The sequence below is a fragment of the Cimex lectularius genome, unplaced genomic scaffold (genome assembly GCF_000648675.2).
Source record: "Cimex lectularius strain Harlan isolate CLEC.00 unplaced genomic scaffold, Clec_2.1 scaffold146, whole genome shotgun sequence".
NCBI classification, from domain to species: domain Eukaryota; kingdom Metazoa; phylum Arthropoda; class Insecta; order Hemiptera; family Cimicidae; genus Cimex; species Cimex lectularius.
In genome coordinates this window covers 8,869-29,026 of record NW_019392741.1, presented here as the reverse complement: position 1 = coordinate 29,026, position 20,158 = coordinate 8,869, and the positions used below count along the sequence as shown (strand labels likewise).

General features: G+C 34.0%; 1 protein-coding gene across 1 annotated transcript in view; it reads right to left on the bottom strand.

Annotated features, from left to right (window-relative positions):
* Window positions 1–12,987, bottom strand: part of LOC106669909 — a 153,882-nt gene extending 140,895 nt beyond the window's left edge. The window contains 1 exon segment of the mRNA XM_024227096.1: window positions 12,820–12,987. Coding sequence (XP_024082864.1) covers window positions 12,820–12,847 — 28 coding nt within the window. The 5' untranslated portion in view covers window positions 12,848–12,987.
* Window positions 12,988–20,158: the final 7,171 nt, after the last annotated feature.

Below are 20,158 nucleotides of genomic sequence, written 5' to 3'. Positions count from 1 at the left end.
GGAAAATTTTCACACAACTTGGAAAAAATAATCTTTGAACAGTATGAATGAAACATACCTATTTTTAATTCCAAAAAATGTCTTGATAGTTTCCCAAAGGATATATATATATATATATATATATATCTACCTATCCATCTATTTATCTATCTCTTCACTCATTCCCATTCCCCCTCTCTCTTAATTGTTCGTGAGGTCGTCCGCGACCTATATTTGTGAGAAGGTTGAATAAAAAAAACAACGATTGTTTCTCTGAGAAACAGATGAGATAGAGAAAAAGATAAATAGATAGAGGGAGAGAGGGAGAGAGATAGATAGATAGACAGATAGATAGATAGATAGATAGATAGAGAGAGAGAGAGAGAGTGTGTGTGTGTGTGTGTGTGATAGACAGAGAGACAGTCGGATAGAGACGGAGACAGAGATACATAGATGTATTGGTTCATAGATAGATATGTAGATCGATAGATATGTAGATAGATAGATAGTTAGATAGATAGAGAGAGAGAGAGAAAGAGGGAGAGACAGATAGACAGACGTCCGATAGACCGAGACATAGATAGTTTGATCGATAGGTAGGTAGATAGATACATAGAAAGATCGATTGGTAGAGGAGAGAGAGAGAGAGAATGAAAGAGATTGATATGTCAGTTTTCTATTTTGTGGCAATTGTAGTTTCGATGTCGCGTTGTCATTCGATACATAAAAATAAGAAGTTGACAAAAGGCGAATTTTTGACTGTGTTTATTGTTTTCTTAACTTACCTAGTTAAAAAGTTTCTCAATTAATCAGAAATGTGTTACATTGTGGTAAAAAGTCATAATTTTCCTCAATGAAAACCGCAACTAAAAAAGGATTTTCTACATGGAAAATTGATTATCGTACTTATTATTCTCTTTTCAAGTACCGCGTTCGATTCCTTCGTCGACCTTGTGATTTTCGATTTGAATTTGTAAATTATTAATACCGCGGCCAGGCAAGGTCACTATGTCTATAAGAGATTTGCAGATTTTGTGTTTGCCTATTGGGAAACCGTCGTTATGAAATGTAGATCGGTACGGCCGCCCTTCTTCACCCGAAAGAGAAATCGGATCGCCTTGGAGGTACAGCTTTATCGGCTTATTTTGATCCAGGGGCATGCCAGTAAAATAAACAAGTACGAAATGAGAATATGAAATACCGATCATAGAAAAAATCGTCATGAAACGTGATTGTCAATTCAATGCACAAAAAATAACAAATATGTACAATCAGTCACACACAATCAAGTAGTAAAATGTGCAAATTTACAGTGCAGCTGCTTTGACACTACTTATCAAATAACGTTAAATTTATTTATAGCTGTCTTCTATTGAAAGCAAAAAGCAGTATGAAATGTGCAAAATTAAAATATGACATGTTTCCATACTATGTATATACCATGTAGTTTCCACACTACTATGTATATATTTTTTCAGTTAATTAATCTTTTTATGTAAGGTTTTGGTCGATATGAAAAAGTTAGTGTCACGGGCGGGATTCGAACCCACGACCTTTGGATCAATACGTCTCTGCTCTAACCACTTGAGCTATCGTGACTTCGATCCACTCGGACACCAACGCTCCATCTACAACTTTGCGAATTTTCCCTCTTTTTGCCATTTTTCAAACAGACCACTAAATATAATGGATTTTTTCTCTTTAAAATTTGTATAAACGTTATCACTGATTCTCGTCAATCCGTTATGATCTTACTTTTTGTAGTTGATTTAAAAATATTCCTAAAAATGAATTCCGTTTCTGACAACTTGCAACTTCAAAATGCCTCAGTAAAACTTAATAATTGGTGATTCTTTCAAACTCTGACAAATGTTCAGTTATGGCTTTCCATAAAACAAATATCCTGTCAAATTTGACTACGCTATGTCAGACTAACTACTAATTAGACATTAGGAACAATGAATTAGAAGAAATTGAAGATATTGGTATCATGATCCAGATACACTTAAAATTTTATACACTTTCACTATAAATTTTGATTACAGTAGAAGTCAAATAACATTCTCCATCGATTGCCATAGAATTAAGCCAAATTTTTACCAAGAACAACAAATTGTTAAACTCGCTCGGAATTAAGCAAATTTTATTATTAGAAAATTAAATATTGTATCATTAATATAATTTACGTTGAATTTTATTGTAATTAATAATTTATAATTGTATAGATTTAATACATATGTCAAATTGTTTCAATTCATTTTAAATTGTTTGTTTTATTGTTTTTTTTTAATATTATAAATATTAAATTCACTAATTTCGTGGTCCGCTTGACCAATTAATATATTACAATTAATTAAGGTTTTTAGTTGAGATAAAAAAGTCAATGGCACGAGCGGGATTCGAACCCACGATATTCGGCTAGATAGCTCAAGTGGTAGAGCAGCAGCTCGTGCCATTGACTTTTTTATCTCAACTAAAAACCTTAATTAATTGTATTATAAATATTTCTAAATGTACAGTTGTAATCTTAATGCTTTTATTGTATACATTTGTAATTGGAAAACCGTAAATAAATAAATATACGCTTGATTCTTGTTTTCTCAACTAGCTATGAAGAATATTTCTTGGATTTTTTAAAATTTTAAATTAATTTGCTCAGTTTAATTTACTTTAACCATATAAACTTTGGCAATTCTATATAATAACAATAATTTTCGGCTATTTACCGAAATGGTCAAAACGAAAAAGCTCTTCTGTTAAGCTATTTCCTTTCGTTAATAACCTGCCGATAAATTTACCCGAGCGATTTCATTGATGAAAATGCTCAGATCGTGTGCCATTTTGGATCACTTAAAATAAGATTTGATCATTTCTTAATGATTAGGAACCGGTCTCGAAAGTCGCCAGATGATCGAAAGTTGTTTTTCGATAAATTTTATACCCTTAGGGGCTATTTCGGCATTACGTTTGCTTATTTCCTGGACGGAATAGGATAATAACAGTAAAATGCTGTATGTAAACGTTCGTGATTTCATCGGTTGTCATCTTTCTACAAAATTATTACGAGTCAAAGCAGTAATAAGACCCAGAATAACCTACGGATCAATAATCTGGTGGAACAAAGCTCAACAAAAAGTAGCTACCCAAACATTAGGCAGCTTACAAAGATTAGCAAACCTATGTATCACAGGGGCGATGAGAACAACCCCTACAAACGCATTAGAAACCTTGCTAAACCTACCTCCACTTGAAATATTCATACAAGGAGAGGCTAGGAAAAGCTCATTTAGGCTCCAAAAACAATTAAATTGGAAAGGAACCAAACAATTCGGGCATACAACCATAATCAATAAAATCAGACACCCATTGTTAGAAATGGGGACTGACTACATGATCCCGGAAACAATCTTCACAACTTCCTATAAAGTCTCAACAGACTATAAAGGAGAGGAAGAACACAGGAAAGCATCAGATACAATGACATGGTATACGGATGGCTCCAAAACAAACGAAGGAACCGGATCAGGCGTTTTCTGTACAAGCCCAAAATATGAGCAATCAAACTCATTAGGGAAGTATACTTCGGTCTTTCAAGCAGAAATACATGCCATCAACGCTTGTGTCCTGGAAAATCTTAAAAGAGGTTACACTGACAAAAAAATCCTCATAAGATCAGACAGTCAAGCAGCTATGTTATTAATATTGGCATGTAAAAGAATTACATCAAAACTAGTCAGTGAATGTATCCAAAATCTCCAAAACCTGGGAAAACACAACATCCTGATGATATCTTGGGTGCCAGGGCACAGGGGAATTCTGGGTAACGAAGAGGCGGACAAACTGGCCAGAAGAGGATCTGCAAGACCATACATAGGCCCCGAACCTATCCTTGGGATAACAAAAACAAACATAGAATCCTCCATCGCAGAATGGATCCAAACAAAACAAAGAGAGAAGTGGATAAACTCTAGCGGTGCTAGAAATAGTAAACTTATGCTGAAACAACCCTCACCAAAATTGGCAAAAACACTGCTGCAATTGGAGAGGGCAAAACTCAGAGGAGTGGTGGGACTACTAACCGGTCACTGGTATCTGAGAAAACATCTACACAACATGGGTATATACAGCGATGACCCCATTTGCAGATTTTGTAATGAGGAGGAGGAAACAGCCACTCATATCATCTTCGAATGCGAAGCAACCGCTCAATGGAGGTTTAACCTAACATTCGAAAAAGACTCAGGGAACCAAATTGCAGCAATAACAGTCAATGACCTGATACTTCTGAGAAGAAGGATTGATTCTATTGACTAACTAGGGAACTGGGAAGGTACAATAAGCCAGAAGGCTGCAGTGCCTGGGGAATACAAGCCCCGCTTCCCGGCATCACTTCCACCATACCATACCATACAAGTCAAAGAGGAAAAACTGATATAATTAAAAAAGTTTGGACAAGTTATTAAATTAAGAAACTGTGTCGAGGAAGAGAAAAGCAAATAAATAATCAGACAGGCAGATAAGAAACGTAAGCATGAAACAGATCACGATCTAATCTATCCAACAATAACCTTGCTATTTTGAATAAAAACTGGAATAGAGGTCCGCCTGGTCTCGCATTTGACCTCGATTTAACATCCAGTTCGTAATGACCTAAAGATGAACACGATTGAACCCATATCATTAAAATACTTTGAAGTCTCATTGTGCCATTATTTTAAGACGTGTTTGTTGATTAAAGTTACTTAAATTACTTGTCACCATTACAGAAAATCGAAAAATTCTTTTTACAACGAGAACCGGGCAATTTTTTCACCAAGGTGAGCGACCTGAAATTGAGCCGAAACACGATTTCGTCATTAGTATCTTGTGTGGGACAGAGCCGAAAATTCCGAACGGTGACGATGTCCGTCCGGGAAAACACTGCCAGTCTAATTGTCCCGGGTTTCAGATATCACACGGGGTACCTGCCAAGTGCCAAATACCTTTCCCACTCGGCTGTGGACTTTCTGCACCAGTGGTGCGGCCCCTTTGTCCGGCTGTCATCCGAAAACGCGTGTCTGACCGTCCATTCTCACACCAGGTGGGACAAAATTAGCCTTGTTTTTTGTTTTTATACCGGGGGATAAAAAACTTTTAAAAATTTTCTTCGACCAAATTGCGAACAACAAGCAGAAGAAAGTACAAACTGATCATGAATAGAAAAGTTTAATTAAACCAAAACTTCCATTTTATAACTTTATATACGTTTTAAGTCTTCCCATGCCAAAAGTAAATTAAGAGGCTTTAAAAGTAATAACTTTCTACACAAAAAGAAAAAAAATTATCCCATGTTAATTGGTTTTTGTCTGGTTCATAATTTTCATACCAGGTAGATTTTCCAAACAAAGGTAAAACAAAAATTTAGCTTTTATTTTATATTATGTCAAGACACGAATACAAAAGAATAAAAAGCATTCTCCCCAAGAAAAATGAGGGTAGAAAAGAATCCGATGGAGCTGAATACAGAACAAAAAACATATCTTCGCTGGAGAAAGATTTTAGGTAATTTTGGCACGATTTCGGATGAAGTGAAGTCTCAAAAGCATGAAAAAGCACCGGTTCACTATTAAGTTCAAAAAATATGGTGATACTTATAGAACTTCAAATCATGTTTCTTTACCATATTCAGCCAAATCTTAAAAAGCACATCTTCATAACTTTGGACCACATATTCATGCATTGATAGAAAAAAATCGCTGTTTTCTTGTTTGCTCGATAAAGCAGATCTGCACAACGGCCTGTAAACCAATGGCTATTTCTGAATTTCTGAATTAGCCTACGCTATTTATCTGGTTCGATCATATCATAAAATCCTGCTCAGAACGATGCACTCAGCATAATTTCATCCCAACAGGATTTCTGTCATAATCGATAAAGAATCAGTGTATACTTGTTTTTAAGACATCTCTGACTTCTATATATTAGGATTTGGATTAATTCTACAAATATTGAATCTAGCTTGTTTTTATATTAATCCGTGCAAAACGTTTCAAACTTGCTTTGAGACAATCTCAGATACAAATTTTTATGTACGAGAAGTTTTATCCGGAACAGTGACACTATGGAAACTACTAGCTTCGTCGTTTTAAAACTTACGGCCCAATCTTGGCTGATATTTAACCACTGAGGAGGAAAAGCGAGCATAGTCAGACTAGGATGATCGGGCACGAGCAAATAACACTGACCACCCCACAAACCTCAACAAGAAACCTCACAACTGTTAATATTGTAACGCAGCGATTCACTGTTCTGGTAAGATAATCGAGGCATTGATAAAACACCTACCGTCCTCATAAATCATCCTGATTTACAAAAAATTCGTATCTAGTGTTAATCAGGTCGATGATATTTGGCCAATATCGTCAAAGGATCAAATTTGATCCACTTGGTTTATAGTTATTACTATTATATAGATTAATATTCATCACTGAGACTATTTTAACCTTAAAAATTATTAAATCCATTATGTTTTAGTGGTGAGCAAATTACTTCTTTCAATTATTCTTTTTATGTAAGGTCTCGGCTGAGATAAAAAGATTATTGTCACGAGCGTGATTCGAACCCACGACCTTCTGCTCAATACGACACTGCTCTAACCACTTGAGCTATCGTGACTTCTCAGAGGTGAGCAGAAGGTCGTGAGTTCGAATCCCGCTCGTGACAACAATTTTTTCATCTCAGCTGAGACCTTACATAAAAATAATAATTATTTAAAAATTATTGTATTCAAAATCGAATTTGTCTCTAAAATGTTACAAGGTGATGATTAAAATGATCCCTTATTCAACCTTTTCTCGTTTGAACAAAGAGAGCCAAAAGGAGAATCGTATTTTGTCTGATGACATTTTGTTGCAGTCTGTTTCATTTTCTATTAGAGCAGTTTACTACCTATATTTATAATATTCTAATCAGAATGACCTCATTTCTGAATGACAGCTTGAAACAGACGATCCGAAAGGTTTAGAGTATTTTTTCGAAAAAAGGGTTTCTGTGTGGTCCGAGATGAACAAAAGGGAATTGAGACATGGAAACACCCTGGACGTGAACAAGCCTCCTATACCAATTGCCGCCCTGAATAAATTTTTTTTCCCATTCCCGACTTAAGTCACGAAGCTTATCCGAGATTTTTTTGTCGCTTCTAATGGGCGGTTTTGACAGGTAGGTTCCGATCCCTTTGTTACGCTAATGCAGCGCGTGGCTCGGCCGCTAAAGACCTACTTCCGGTCAGTTAAAATCCCGTCGTTTGCCGGGTCGGCTTTTGGTGGTTGGTGATCCCCAGGGACGAAAGGGTTGAGGGACAAGGACCGGTGCGCGTTCTAGGAATTTTTTACCCGTCGGTACAAGAACCTCATTGGAGCGTAACCGTAACAAAACAACTGTTGTTGAAAACCACCTGTGTGACTTTTCAGGCTGGCGTGCGAGGAATACGACTAGCAAAGAAAATTAAGCACCTTTAATAACAACCAGTACCTTTTTTCCATTTACAATCGTTTTTCCGATCGTGCTAGTTTTAAAGTTGTTTACATGTAAAATTTACATTTGGTTGATTTTACTTTTGTTTACTTGCGAAAAGTATCGTTTCAACCAAGGGATTTGATTGCATTATAAATGATATTATTTATCATCATCATCAAGCTATAAAAAGTGCCAAAACTATACTAACTGTTTAGTTAACAGTCAGCCATATTTACAGTCAAAAATTATATTTTTATTACTATTTATTTTTAAAATCCATTGGAGACAATAAATCTCAACTTATTTTGTTATACTTATATTTAGTTTCGTGTCGACCATGTGGTGATTGTTTTATAATGATGTTTTCTTTCCAGTACAGCACAAAAAATCAATAAAAAAAATTTTCACATAAAATTGAATTTCATTATTTTAATATTCTTTCTATTCGTGTTCGTTCTTCTTTCAATATTTCCTGCCATCATCGAATTATTAAAAAGCTAAAAGGCTTGAGGGGGCCTGTGAAAGTAATAAATATTTTGTTATTGCTTAACCAAAGCTTCCAAGAAAATTTAATCTCTTTAGACTAACTACTTAGTTTTGGATACTTATATTTTCTTTTATTTGTAATCAGTATCGTAATATGAATGGACCCTTTCAAATATAACTCATCCAAGTTACTTAATTTAGTAAACCAACTGTATAGTAAATATCAGCAATATTTTCAGACATTTAAATATTTAACCATCATTACTGATTATTTTAAAAAACCTTTGTATTCTTATTTCTTGTCATATCAAATTATAAATGGGCATAAGTGCTTGTGGGACCGGAGCCCTAGAAAATTAAGCACCTTTGACTACCTACTTAGCTGGAGATACTTATAGTGTTCGTTCTATTCGGTATCGTTTGACATGGATTGATTGTGTTTTGATTGATTATTTTCAAATATTGCTCAACTATAACAACAGCAACACACACCCATAAACAAGACCAGATTATTTTTAAACATTATCTCTTTTTGTTCGATCGTTTTTCAATGTTTCTCGTCATCATCGAGCCCTGAAAGGATAGAAAGGCTTGAGGAGACCTGAGAAGGCAATAAATCTCCGTTCATTTTGTAACAGGCATTTCCAAGAAGATTTAGCACCCCTGACTACCTTCTAAACTTTGGTTAATTTTACTTTCGTTCACAGGCGTACCCTTTTATGAATGATTCTTGTCAAGTGGAGCTATAAATTTAATTATAAATACTGAACTGTGTAATTCAGTACGGTACACTTTTACTTTTATTTCGCCATACTTCATCAGTAATTTTTATGTGTTAGTTCTCGGGTTATATACCGTTTTGTTCCTATGATGACAAATGTTTACGTTAACTAAAAAAATTTAAAATTAATATTTTCCGTTTGGCTAAGTGCAAGATGCATTTTTTTATCGCACTGGTACGGACTCTTTTTTAAATTTCCATGTTTTGTTCTATTCTAGTAATGAAAAAAATTGAATGAAATAAGTAGGAATGATCACAGGAAATGTTTTTGCACGTGTGTAGGTTCGAGAATCGGAATCACAAGTCATATCAGACGTATCCGGGTCTCAAAATTTGGGAAGGCCACGCACGAAACTGATTTCCTATTCGGCCTAGACGTTCATTAAACGCAGTAAAAGGCATGGGAAATAAAAGATTTCCTAACGGAATATACGGGCATTATACTCGCGGATAATTAAAGAATTCGCGAGAATCTGACGAACGCTGGGAAAAGAAAATATAAATAGCATTTACTTTATAGCACTCCGGTCACGATGGCTGACCGAAACGACGGGAAAAGTTCTCAAAAGTCTTAAATCACGTGTTCTTTATGAGGAGAAGTAATTACTAATTACAAGACCGTTTTGGTATATTTTAATTTTAATTGTTATCATGTACCGGTTTGGATTTTTACGGCCGTAAAAAAATAAATATAAAACTACCCTATTGCATGAAACATATAATCAACATATAAAATATAAACTATCCTATCCTTTAACTATATTTTAATCACATTACTTCTGACTAATGTCGAGCAGTAAAAGTGAAGAAGTTGAAATATAAAAATAAAGTTATCCATATTTGTTTAGTGGTCATAACTGATCATATTAATTACCCCTTGAAAATGATTGCATGAAACATATAATCAACGTATAAAATATAAACTATCCTATCCTTTAACTATAATTTCACCACATTACTTTTAGTTAATGTCGTGCAATAAAAGCGAATAAGTTGAAATATAAAAATAAATTAATCTATATTTGATTAGCGGTCATAACCGACCATATAAATTATACCTTTAAGTTTTTTCAACCAAAAACCTTAGATAAAAAGAATAATTGATTGGTATAAAATGAACTTGGAACAACAAATATATGTCATGAAACTATGTTCAATTCAAACAATCTTGATCACTGTCTGGCATTTCACAGTGACATCATTTAACGTACCTAACTTTCAATTTATTCCAGATACTAGCTTTTACTCTTTCGCGGTGAGGAAAACAAAAAAAGAAAATATCTTTGATGAGATATTACCACAAAAAATTGAATAATGTGTGCGATTATCATTTGTAATGTAACTTGAGTCCAGCGAATATTAACAAGAAATGGGACTATACGTTTTAAAAAAAAAAGTATTTTCTTTTCAAATTCAAAAATTATCACTTGACCTAGTCCCTTAGACTGATGATTTAGACCAAAATATTATATAAAAAATTAAATTTATTTTGTATATAATTTTATTTTAAATTATGAAATTCATATACTTTTATTCGAATTATAAAAAAATAGTACTTAAGAGGTAGGGGACGCAATCAAATTTGAATAAGTGATTATCAACGTAAAACATTTCCCGATTAAATTTGAACTGTTTAAAATGAAAATTTACGTTATAAAGACCAAAAATGACAATTCGCATTGTATTCCGTTAATTCGAATAAACCAATCCCAGTTTAAAATTATAACTATATTTAAGAAGCTAATCAGATCCACAGCAAAAAGATGATGATGATGACGGATCAAATAAGGATCAACAGACTGTAGAGAGCATCATCATGTATAACGACATTCATTTATTTATAAAAAAAAGAAGAAACAAAACAATTCCAGCTTATAGTTACAGGAGGGGACTACAATTAGCCTGAATTTCTTATTCGAGTCAATTGGACGAAATATATAATCTAAGAACAGTTTTTATAGGTTTAGAATTATACAAAATTAATATATAAATATTTATAGACATAGTGAACTGTTTTCACCGTTTTTCGAATAAATGTATATGTACAAAGTTAAGAATTTATATACACGTTATTTATAGTAATGCAATAACGACAAAATGCATATAGCAAAACTTCATCATAATTTTTCTATAAATTCGTCAAGTTTTTCTAAATAATTACAGCATGAATTAATTAGTGGAGAAAGGTTTTCGTAAGTTTATTTATATCTTGCGTCAAATTAAAATTTAAAGGAAGCAAGGAGTTAATTAATCAAATAATTATAATATTTATGTTTGGAGATTTTAATGTTGCGATGTTTAATGAAGCGTTAATTTATAACGAAATTAGTTTTATTGGAACGTACTGAATTGTATGTTGTAATGGCGAAATACTAGATTTTATGAGGAGGAGGTGGAGACCAGTCCCGCTAGGGTTTTCTATATATTTAATGTTATATAAAATTATCCCTTATAATAGTATAAATTGAAAATAAATTGTCTGTTATATTTTATTTTAAGTGATTTTGAACTGGAGGTTTGCATGAATTTTGACTATAGCATGCCTTTTTCGACAGAAACTGAATTTGCCAGCAGAGGTTTTTTTAACCTGGTGTTCAGTATTGAAAATTATGTTTTGGTTATGTGTTTCGACAGAATTCGGTAACAAGAATTTGCGAAAAGTTAAAAACAACAATTTAAATTATTATATAAACGATAACGAGTTTACGCGATGGAGAAACGAACAGCTATACGTGGGTTGCGAATAAATTCCGCATGGCCATTTTTTTTAATGTATAATACTAATATTTTCCCTTATAATACTGTAATTTGAAAATATTTTTTAAAGATATTATTATAAGTTATTATGGTGTGGGTGGTGGTGGGTGTGAATTTTGACACTAGGTTGCCATGTTTTACAAAAACTGGATTTGGCAATAGAGTTTTTCAATTTAAAAAAAAATCACGATATTCAATATTAAAAATTAATTTTTGATTGTGTATTTAGAAAGAATTTTGTATTTAACATTCGGGAAAAATTCAAATAAAATAAATTTAAATATAAATTGTAACGGGCCTAAGCGATAGAGGAAGGAGCCAGATGAACTTGGGTCGCGATTAAAATCCATAGAGTTAATTATACGAATCTAATATTTTCCCGTAAAATAATCTAATTCGTAAATAATTATTTGCGTTATTCCGGTGTGGGGTGGAAAGTAGGTGCTAATTTTGACACTAAGTTTTTTTTTTGTTGGCAGAAAATGGATTTTTCAGTAGAAATTTTTTTAAACTGTGGTGTTTAATATTAAAACTTAATTTTTAGCGATGTATTTATAAATAATTCGTTAATAAAAGTTTTGGATACATTCAATTAAAATTAATTTTTATTATTATGTAAAATTTAACGAGTTTAAAGGATGGAAGAAGGAGACAGTTGAATCTGAGTCGCGGTTAAATTCCATATGGCTACATATTTCTATGAATCTAATATTATGCCTAGTAATACTCCAATTCAAAAATAATCTAATTTTTTTCCAAACTACAATACAATTTGGCGATAATTTTAAGCGATTACGATGTGGGGTGTAGGTGGGTGTGAATTTTGAAACTGGGTTGTATTTTTTTGACAGAAATTAAATTAACCAACAGAATTTTAATTTTATCTCAATCTTTTTTCCTATTTGTTAATAATTATTGTTTTTATATTTTAATTAATATTGATATGCCAAATGTTTTTCTTACATATGCATATTATAAATTTGTATATATGTAACATACGTATGTTTATTATAAAGTTAGGGATGGTGTTGATTGATATTTACTCTCGGCCATTTTGATTATATATTAAAGCTTGATTTTGCTTGCTGTATTATTTTTTTAAAATAAGATTTATTTAATGCTTGTTACGAATTTATTACTTCTTTAGCGTATTTTTTCTTTTTTTCGGACGGCTAGATTTTATGTTTTTTAACCCAAATGGTAAAGTATCACTTGACTAAATAATTAAATTGAAATGATTTATTATAATGAAAATTTAAGGGGCTCGTCGTCGGATCTCGCGAAGTCTACGTCTACTTTTCTACGACATTGATGTCACTCACCGGTCGTCATTTTGGGGCTGGACCCCATCCAGGCGCTAATCCTCCAAGACTTTTGAATATCGTTTCTGCTTTTTCCTCACACTGAATACAATCCCAATACACACAGGATTGGAGACACTGAAGAGGATACCTTGTGCTTAGGATCAAGTCCTCACAGACACTGAAAACTCCTGAAGGCTCCTACCCCCTCCGCGCTTCCCACACCGCAAGGGCCCCACTACTCTGCCTTTCTTCCCGGCTAATTTTTGCTTCCAAACTACCGAAGGTAGGGAAGCCTTGTATTCATGCGGGAAGTCGAAAAAAATTCTTGTCCTCCAAAATCAAAATTTCCACTTGGATTTTGCCTTATAGAACTTTCTGGACAAATTTGGTTCCGTGTCTGTCTGTGTCAATTTATTGTAACCGGCAAAACTCCAACACAGTGGGACCAATTTTTATGAAATTTTCCGAGATTAGGCGGGTTGATTTCTGCATGGTATCCTATGAATTTCATTAAATCGGATCAACATATCGCCTGCGCATGGTCAAACATAAAATCCTTAACAAAGCTATATCTCTGAAACCATTTTTCGGACTATTGTGCAATTTTCAGAGATTATACGGGTTGCTTTCTAGATGATCCCCTATGAATTTTATTTCATACGGATTAACATATGCCCATGCCCATGCAACATATGTGAGGACAATATTCCCACCGCTTGGCAGACGTTTTTTCCCTGTCGAAGTGTAAAAGTACTTGCGGACCGCGTTTTAGATTTATTCCAACAGTTAATGGGTTGTAAATATGGTTCAGGGTTTACTGCGTGCTGGGCCTTTATTAACTTTCTTATGGGGGAGGTCGCCTATTCTGCTTCACACGTGTTTCAATGTCTGAAATTTACATTTAAAGATATAATTTTGACCCAGGATCGAAACTTCAACTTTCGTATATAGGTATGTCATTTATTAAATTTTAGACCAGAAACAAATAAAAACTAATAAAGGGTTTAAGAAAAGTATAAAGTTGTTTCTTGTTATTAATTACATATTTCGGATCGTGTTTAACCTGTTAAGTTTACTTCTGGGTTTTACAATTATACTAAAATCTATTTAATTATAAATTGTCTACTACAAAGGAGATTACGACGGAATTCAAGAAAAAAATGGTAAATTAAAATCTACTTACAAAATAATTAAATGAATCGATAATACACCTCTGAATTATAGTTTTTATGAGAATACTTAAAATTTGTAAGTGAGTTTTGTAAAAAAAAAACCAGGTGCAATCTTGAGTCATGCTCAATGGGAAAAAACAGATTTTCTAATTGTATTGTGATATGTGTTTAAAAAAATATTTGAGCTACTCATTATTGGTACTTGATTCACAAGTCAAAATTGACCGTTTTTTAGAAGAGCTTATTAGAATTTAAGCATTTGCCGAAAACAGGCGGGGGATTTATAAAAGTAATACTTTCGTGTGTTTATTATTTTATGATCGTCGAATGGAAATTTCTCACTGACCATTTTTAAATCCTGAATATAATACAAATTCGTTATCAAATTTATCCCCAATCTATTTTAATGTTAAGATGACTGAAGATGTTATTCAAAAATCACGTTATTATTGAATTCCAACTGTCTGTGTAATCAATTTATTTAATTTTACAGTACAAAGAGTGAGAGGGTGGGTGAACGTGAGACAAAGTGCGTGTGTGTGTGAGAAAGAGAGAGAGCGAGTGAGAGAGTTTGAGTGAGGGGGAAAGGGGTTGATAGGGAGAGAAAATGAAAGAGAGAGAGCGAGAGAGAGAGAGAGAGAGAAAAGTCAGATAAAGGTATAATAAATTTTGGTGTGCCTATCAATAGTCAGGGATATTAGCAGTGTGATTCACCGACACAAATCCACCACTGACGATGAAGAAAAGCCGAAAGACGTCGTAGATTATAATAGCTAGGGTAGACTGAAATGATCTGACTTTACTTTTACTTTTAGGTAAGTTGTATAAACACATTTAATTTATTTAAAATTTATTAAAAAGCACAGTTTTTGCGCTTTANTATATATATATATTGCCTGTTATTGTTTGATTACGATATGCAAATTTCGTTTCTTAAATGTAAGTATGTTGAGGTACAAAAAAATGTGATTGTCGTGATACATAATTAACTGTGATTCATATATGTTTAGACAATAGGGCTCATCCAGATCTCAGGACAAATTTTCTGACCTACTGCGTCATTTTTCCTTCCATTAATGATCCTTTCGCCTTAAGAAGTATTTCAATCCTCACTGTAAGATAGTAAAATGAATATGATTTCTATGTTGGAATTGCTAAGTTCAATCAGCAAAAAGTGAGCCGATTTTGTTCACTGAACCACGTGCACGTCAGCTTTCGAAGACACTTCGTACTTCGGCCTTCCGCTGTCAAGTACAGTCAAAGACTCAAGTGAAAATAAGTTAGCATTACTGCAAGAAAGTGACAACCACTGAAGATGACGAATTGGCGAAACGTGTCGACAGACAAAACAAGCTAGACTTTGATGATCTGAGACGTCTGAACTACGTATAAGAAAGGTGAAGATGGACGCTTTTCCTTCTAACCAACCTTGACACCCTGCGGACAATTGCAGGATTTATCTAATTCAAATTGATTTTCAAAGAATACTTTATAAACATGACAAATTGCCCAAATGTATAATTTTAACACTGCATTTTTTTTATTTTATTTACATCTAAGGCAAAACGGATTGGACATTAAGCCTTTCTTCTGTGCCACTGTAAATTGTAATGATTAAAAAATAATTATTGCACAGAATGATAATTAATAAGGAGAATCTGAACTTATTGACCTTTGATTGTAATTACAATTTCTAAATCCATCACTAGCAGGTTAGTCAATGAAATTTTTTAACAAGAAAGTCTTTTATCGCATATTTTAGATTACACATTAGTTCAGAATTTAGAAATAGTTGAGAGATTACAATACAGATAAGTCTGCCAGAAGGTAACGTGGTCATCATTTTAACATCCTCAATCCATCAGGTTAAAATTCAATAAGGAAATGCTGAATGTTATTAATAACATTTCAATTTTCACATTTTCAATGACAAGTATAACAAAGAAGCACGTTTTCGCGAAACTCTCAGCAACAATCCTTTTTAAATTTGCGATTTATATTGCTTTGGAAGAACATTTTAGAAACTGGCAATTGCCAATACTATGACAATCTTTATGTTTTGTAAAGATTTGACAACTGTGATCAACAAGGTTTTGCATAATTATATTGGTAAGTGAAACGCGTGAAAAACGGATAATCAATTAGTTATTTTCCAATTGAATCGTTCACTTATAAAGAACGATACGAAAGAAAATGTGCCAATAGGAGAAAGCAGGTTGTGATCATTTCCAAACTGGGTTTTTGAACGTTTTGCAATACCAGCCAAAAACAAAGCACATGTCGCATCCCCTTATGTGCCAAAAAAACTCTACATTCGCTTTGTAACAGACGAATCTTGATAAATCAAAGCGGATGAGTTATCAACGTTGTCCGTCCTTCTTCCAGTCCTGTTGATTATTTCATTCATTTGCTTTTTTGAGTGACGGTCACTGCCCAACACTGTAATTTATTAAACTATGCTCTGTCACGAAGTCCCGACCGGCTAAATTACGATTGACGGTCACGTCATAAAAATAAATCACCAGGGGCAGAAGTTTTTAATGTGCATTGTATTAAATTTGCGTATCATCAAGAAAAGATCGCAAATTATGATGAAGGGTAGATTATAATATTTAACTAAATGTGTATATTCCAAATTATACTACGCTCTGATGAAGTTGAATAGCAATTATTACACTGTCAACAACTTTGTAAACTTTTCTTATGTCGATTTTACAATTCTTCTTTCGATAAATATATATTAAGTGGGAAGTTTATAGGTCGGCAAACAGCTGGTGTCATCAATAGAAACAAAACATGCAATACACATATACATCACCATAGACATAGATGTCACATTCACTCCTCTAGAGTACTCGATATTCCTAGGGGCGGGTTTGAACCCACTCCACTCTCTCTAATAGCTTATTTACTCTCCAGACGTCACACACTCACCCCAGAGTACTGGATATTCCTCGGGGCTGGGTTAAATAACCCCTTCCTTTCACGCTAATAAATTACGTTCATTCCAATAAATTAACATAAAATCAACACAGACACAACACAAACTCACATAAAAAACACTATATACATTTAAAAATCGCTACAGCCGTGAAGTACCGGAACAGCAAACTGTGCCTACTGCCGTGCCCCAAGACTGGTCCGACGATATGACAAACGGGCCCTACGCTGTCACTTTCCGGCAAGAAGCGAGCCCATGAGTTCTTGTATGACCTATGCGTAGTCTTGTAGTAGTAGTCTGCATGGCCTTTTCGCTTTTCGAACCGTTTTCCATGGACCATGAACCGACGTCTTTCTTAACCAGACACAGTTATTTCTATTTCTACGAGCCCAGCGGTTTTTCAATTCTCTTTTTACTGAATTTGGAATTCTGCCGGCGGCTTCTTTGGCCTCCCAGTCTGTTTCTTCTTGCCCGGCTATCCCTATGTGGTCGGGATCCCATGCCAGCACAACCTTCTTCCCAACTGCATCGATCCCTTTTATTTAACTGTTTTATTTAATTTATTAGGGGGTCGAAAGAGGCTCTTCTCCTGAGCTTCTTTTGATAAAGTACTTCATAATTGCCATCAAAACTGGAAACTTTTTTTTTACATTTTTTATTACATTCATTTGACATATATGCAAAATTTGCCATTTGAGTCTCTTGTACCCAGTGCCAACACTCCTTCACACTGACACCTCATCAATCCTTAATTGATGAGAAGGACTCCGGATCACTTCGCTCCAATCGACTTGGATGATTATCGGGGAGGGGGGACTGAAAAAGTAGAACGTAAAAATAATTTTTGACATAATATTTATTTTTCTTCATAGGTCTTTTTCACAAGCTAAAACGTGTCTTAAATGCAACCTACTAATTATCTTTTGACAAAAACATTTTTTTTCTTATTTCTCACACACACATAAATATATAGAGGTAGAAACACAAGAGAGAAAGGGTGGGGGAGGGGGAGGNCGTGGATGATGTGAGAGAAATTTTAGTTGGAGGGTAAGAGGAAAAAAAACGAAAAATTGCAAGTAAATAAGAAAGAGAAAATGAGCGATTCTGAAAAGAAAGGCGAGTTTCAGAGAGAAAAAGTGTGGGGCAGAGGGAATGAGAGATTGAGAGAGAGAGAGAGAGAGAGAGAGAGAGAGAGAGAGATAAGTTTGCGATTTTATGGCGATTGCAGTTTCGATGTGGCATTGCTTCTTTTCCTCTCAATTTCTGGAGGTTCCACCCTCCGACTCCAGTTTTACTTAATATAATTTTCCATTAAAGGAACTTTACAGTTTATTTATTTATTATACTGTCACATCATCCACGCTCAGTCTATCACTCTCTCTCTCTCTCTCTCTCTCTCTCTCTCTCTCTCTCTCTATTTCTTAGCTCATTTCTCCACTCACTCTCTCATTAAATCCCTCCATCCTTTTCACATTCCACCACTCTCCGTTTTTCCCGTTTAACTCTTTCCTTTACCTTATTTTTTTTCTATGGTTGTATTTTTTATTTTCAATGTTTTACGACGCGCGATAATTCATGCTATCTCTCTTACTTCCTTTCTACCTATCTATCAATATATCCATCTACTTATATACCTATTACTATATCTCTCTCCCCTCATCGCCCTCATATTAATTTCTTTAATAAGAATTTAATTAGCTCATTTGTTCAAAACTTGGGGATTGCGGTGGTCTCGAATGGTCAGACCGTCCGACTTTTTATTTGGCAGGATAGCGGTTCTTGGATCAAATCCCGGCCTTAGCCCTTGAAATTTCATTTGATGTTAATTTGGAAAGAGTAATGTAAAATAGTTTTGACCCCTCACTCTCGGCGCCCAACTAGTAATTATTTCGTGTTACTCTTTACTAGTTCTAAATTTTCTATTTTTTCCTTAAATAAAAACGTGGCCATTTTCAACAGGATTGTATTTTTAAAGGTTTTTTTTTTAAACTGAATATGTTTGGTCGTTATTCCGTCAGCCCTGTTTTTCTGTTTATACACTTGTTTTCTTCAGATGGTGCACCTTCCTTGGACTATTTTTTTCGTTTATTCATGGGAATCCATTCTACTCCACTCGTTCCATTGTTCCACCATCGGCATAACTACAGTTTCCGCCCAATTAATTTTTCGCTCTAAGACCGATTCTTTATCGTTTTCCCGTTGTGTACATTTATGGACGTTTTTTGTGACCATTTTGGTTCAATTTCCTGGCCTTTGTGCCGAAACCGTTTCAGCTGTTGTTTTTTCACGTGAAAATCAATCTGTAAAATTGTTTTCCGGCTTCGTAAATATCCATAGATGTTTGTAGAAAGTTCGTGTAAACATGCGTCTTTTGTCTCAATTCCTCGAGAATGCAATGGTTGTTTTCTTTTGGAAACAAAATTCCTGATAAATATTATGTTTTTAGACAAATAATCAGTGAATAGTAAATTTAAAATAATGACACAAACTCTTTTGTCACAATCAGCAGAGCGTGATTTTCATAGTTATTTTTCCCCCTTCGGCATTTTTGAGTTTAAATGCTTCATAAATTTAACAAGGCAAAAATATTATGTTTCGTGGTTGAAAGTGTGGGTGATAAGTCCGCTTCGTGTTATAGACTGCTTTATCAATCACCTGAGTAAACCCTGACGAAAGTGTAACTTTACGAAACCCTTCGGGCACTTCCTGAAAAATTGTGCCAGTAGGAATAAACGGCGAAAACAAAACGATTACTCTATCAAATATTCTAATAACCTAGTAGAAAATCATGAGATTGTACAGATGGGAGAAATGACTTTTTGTATCATTAAGAAAAATATCTCAAATTTGGCCTCGTTAGTTAAATCACTGTGAATATTAGCCTATTCTTGACGAAAATTACATAGACGTTTATGTGAAATACTTTTAAATATATAAGCCATATGACAATAACGTTGTTTCCGTTTTTAGAAAACAATATATAACATATTGATTTTACGACCTACTAGTCAGATGGGCTGACGTTAGGTCTATAAGTAGGTTTGGCATAACGCTCATGAAGTCAGTTCTACGAGTTTAACTATAGTCCAACACATCTAACAATTTTCCATTCATTAGACCCCCATCCCGATCTGACCCATTAGATCTTTACATCTTTTATTAAACATTTAACAAATTATTTTGCACTATGATGTGACAATGTTGTATACTATGATATGTGATATGTACCTACGGCAGGTAATAA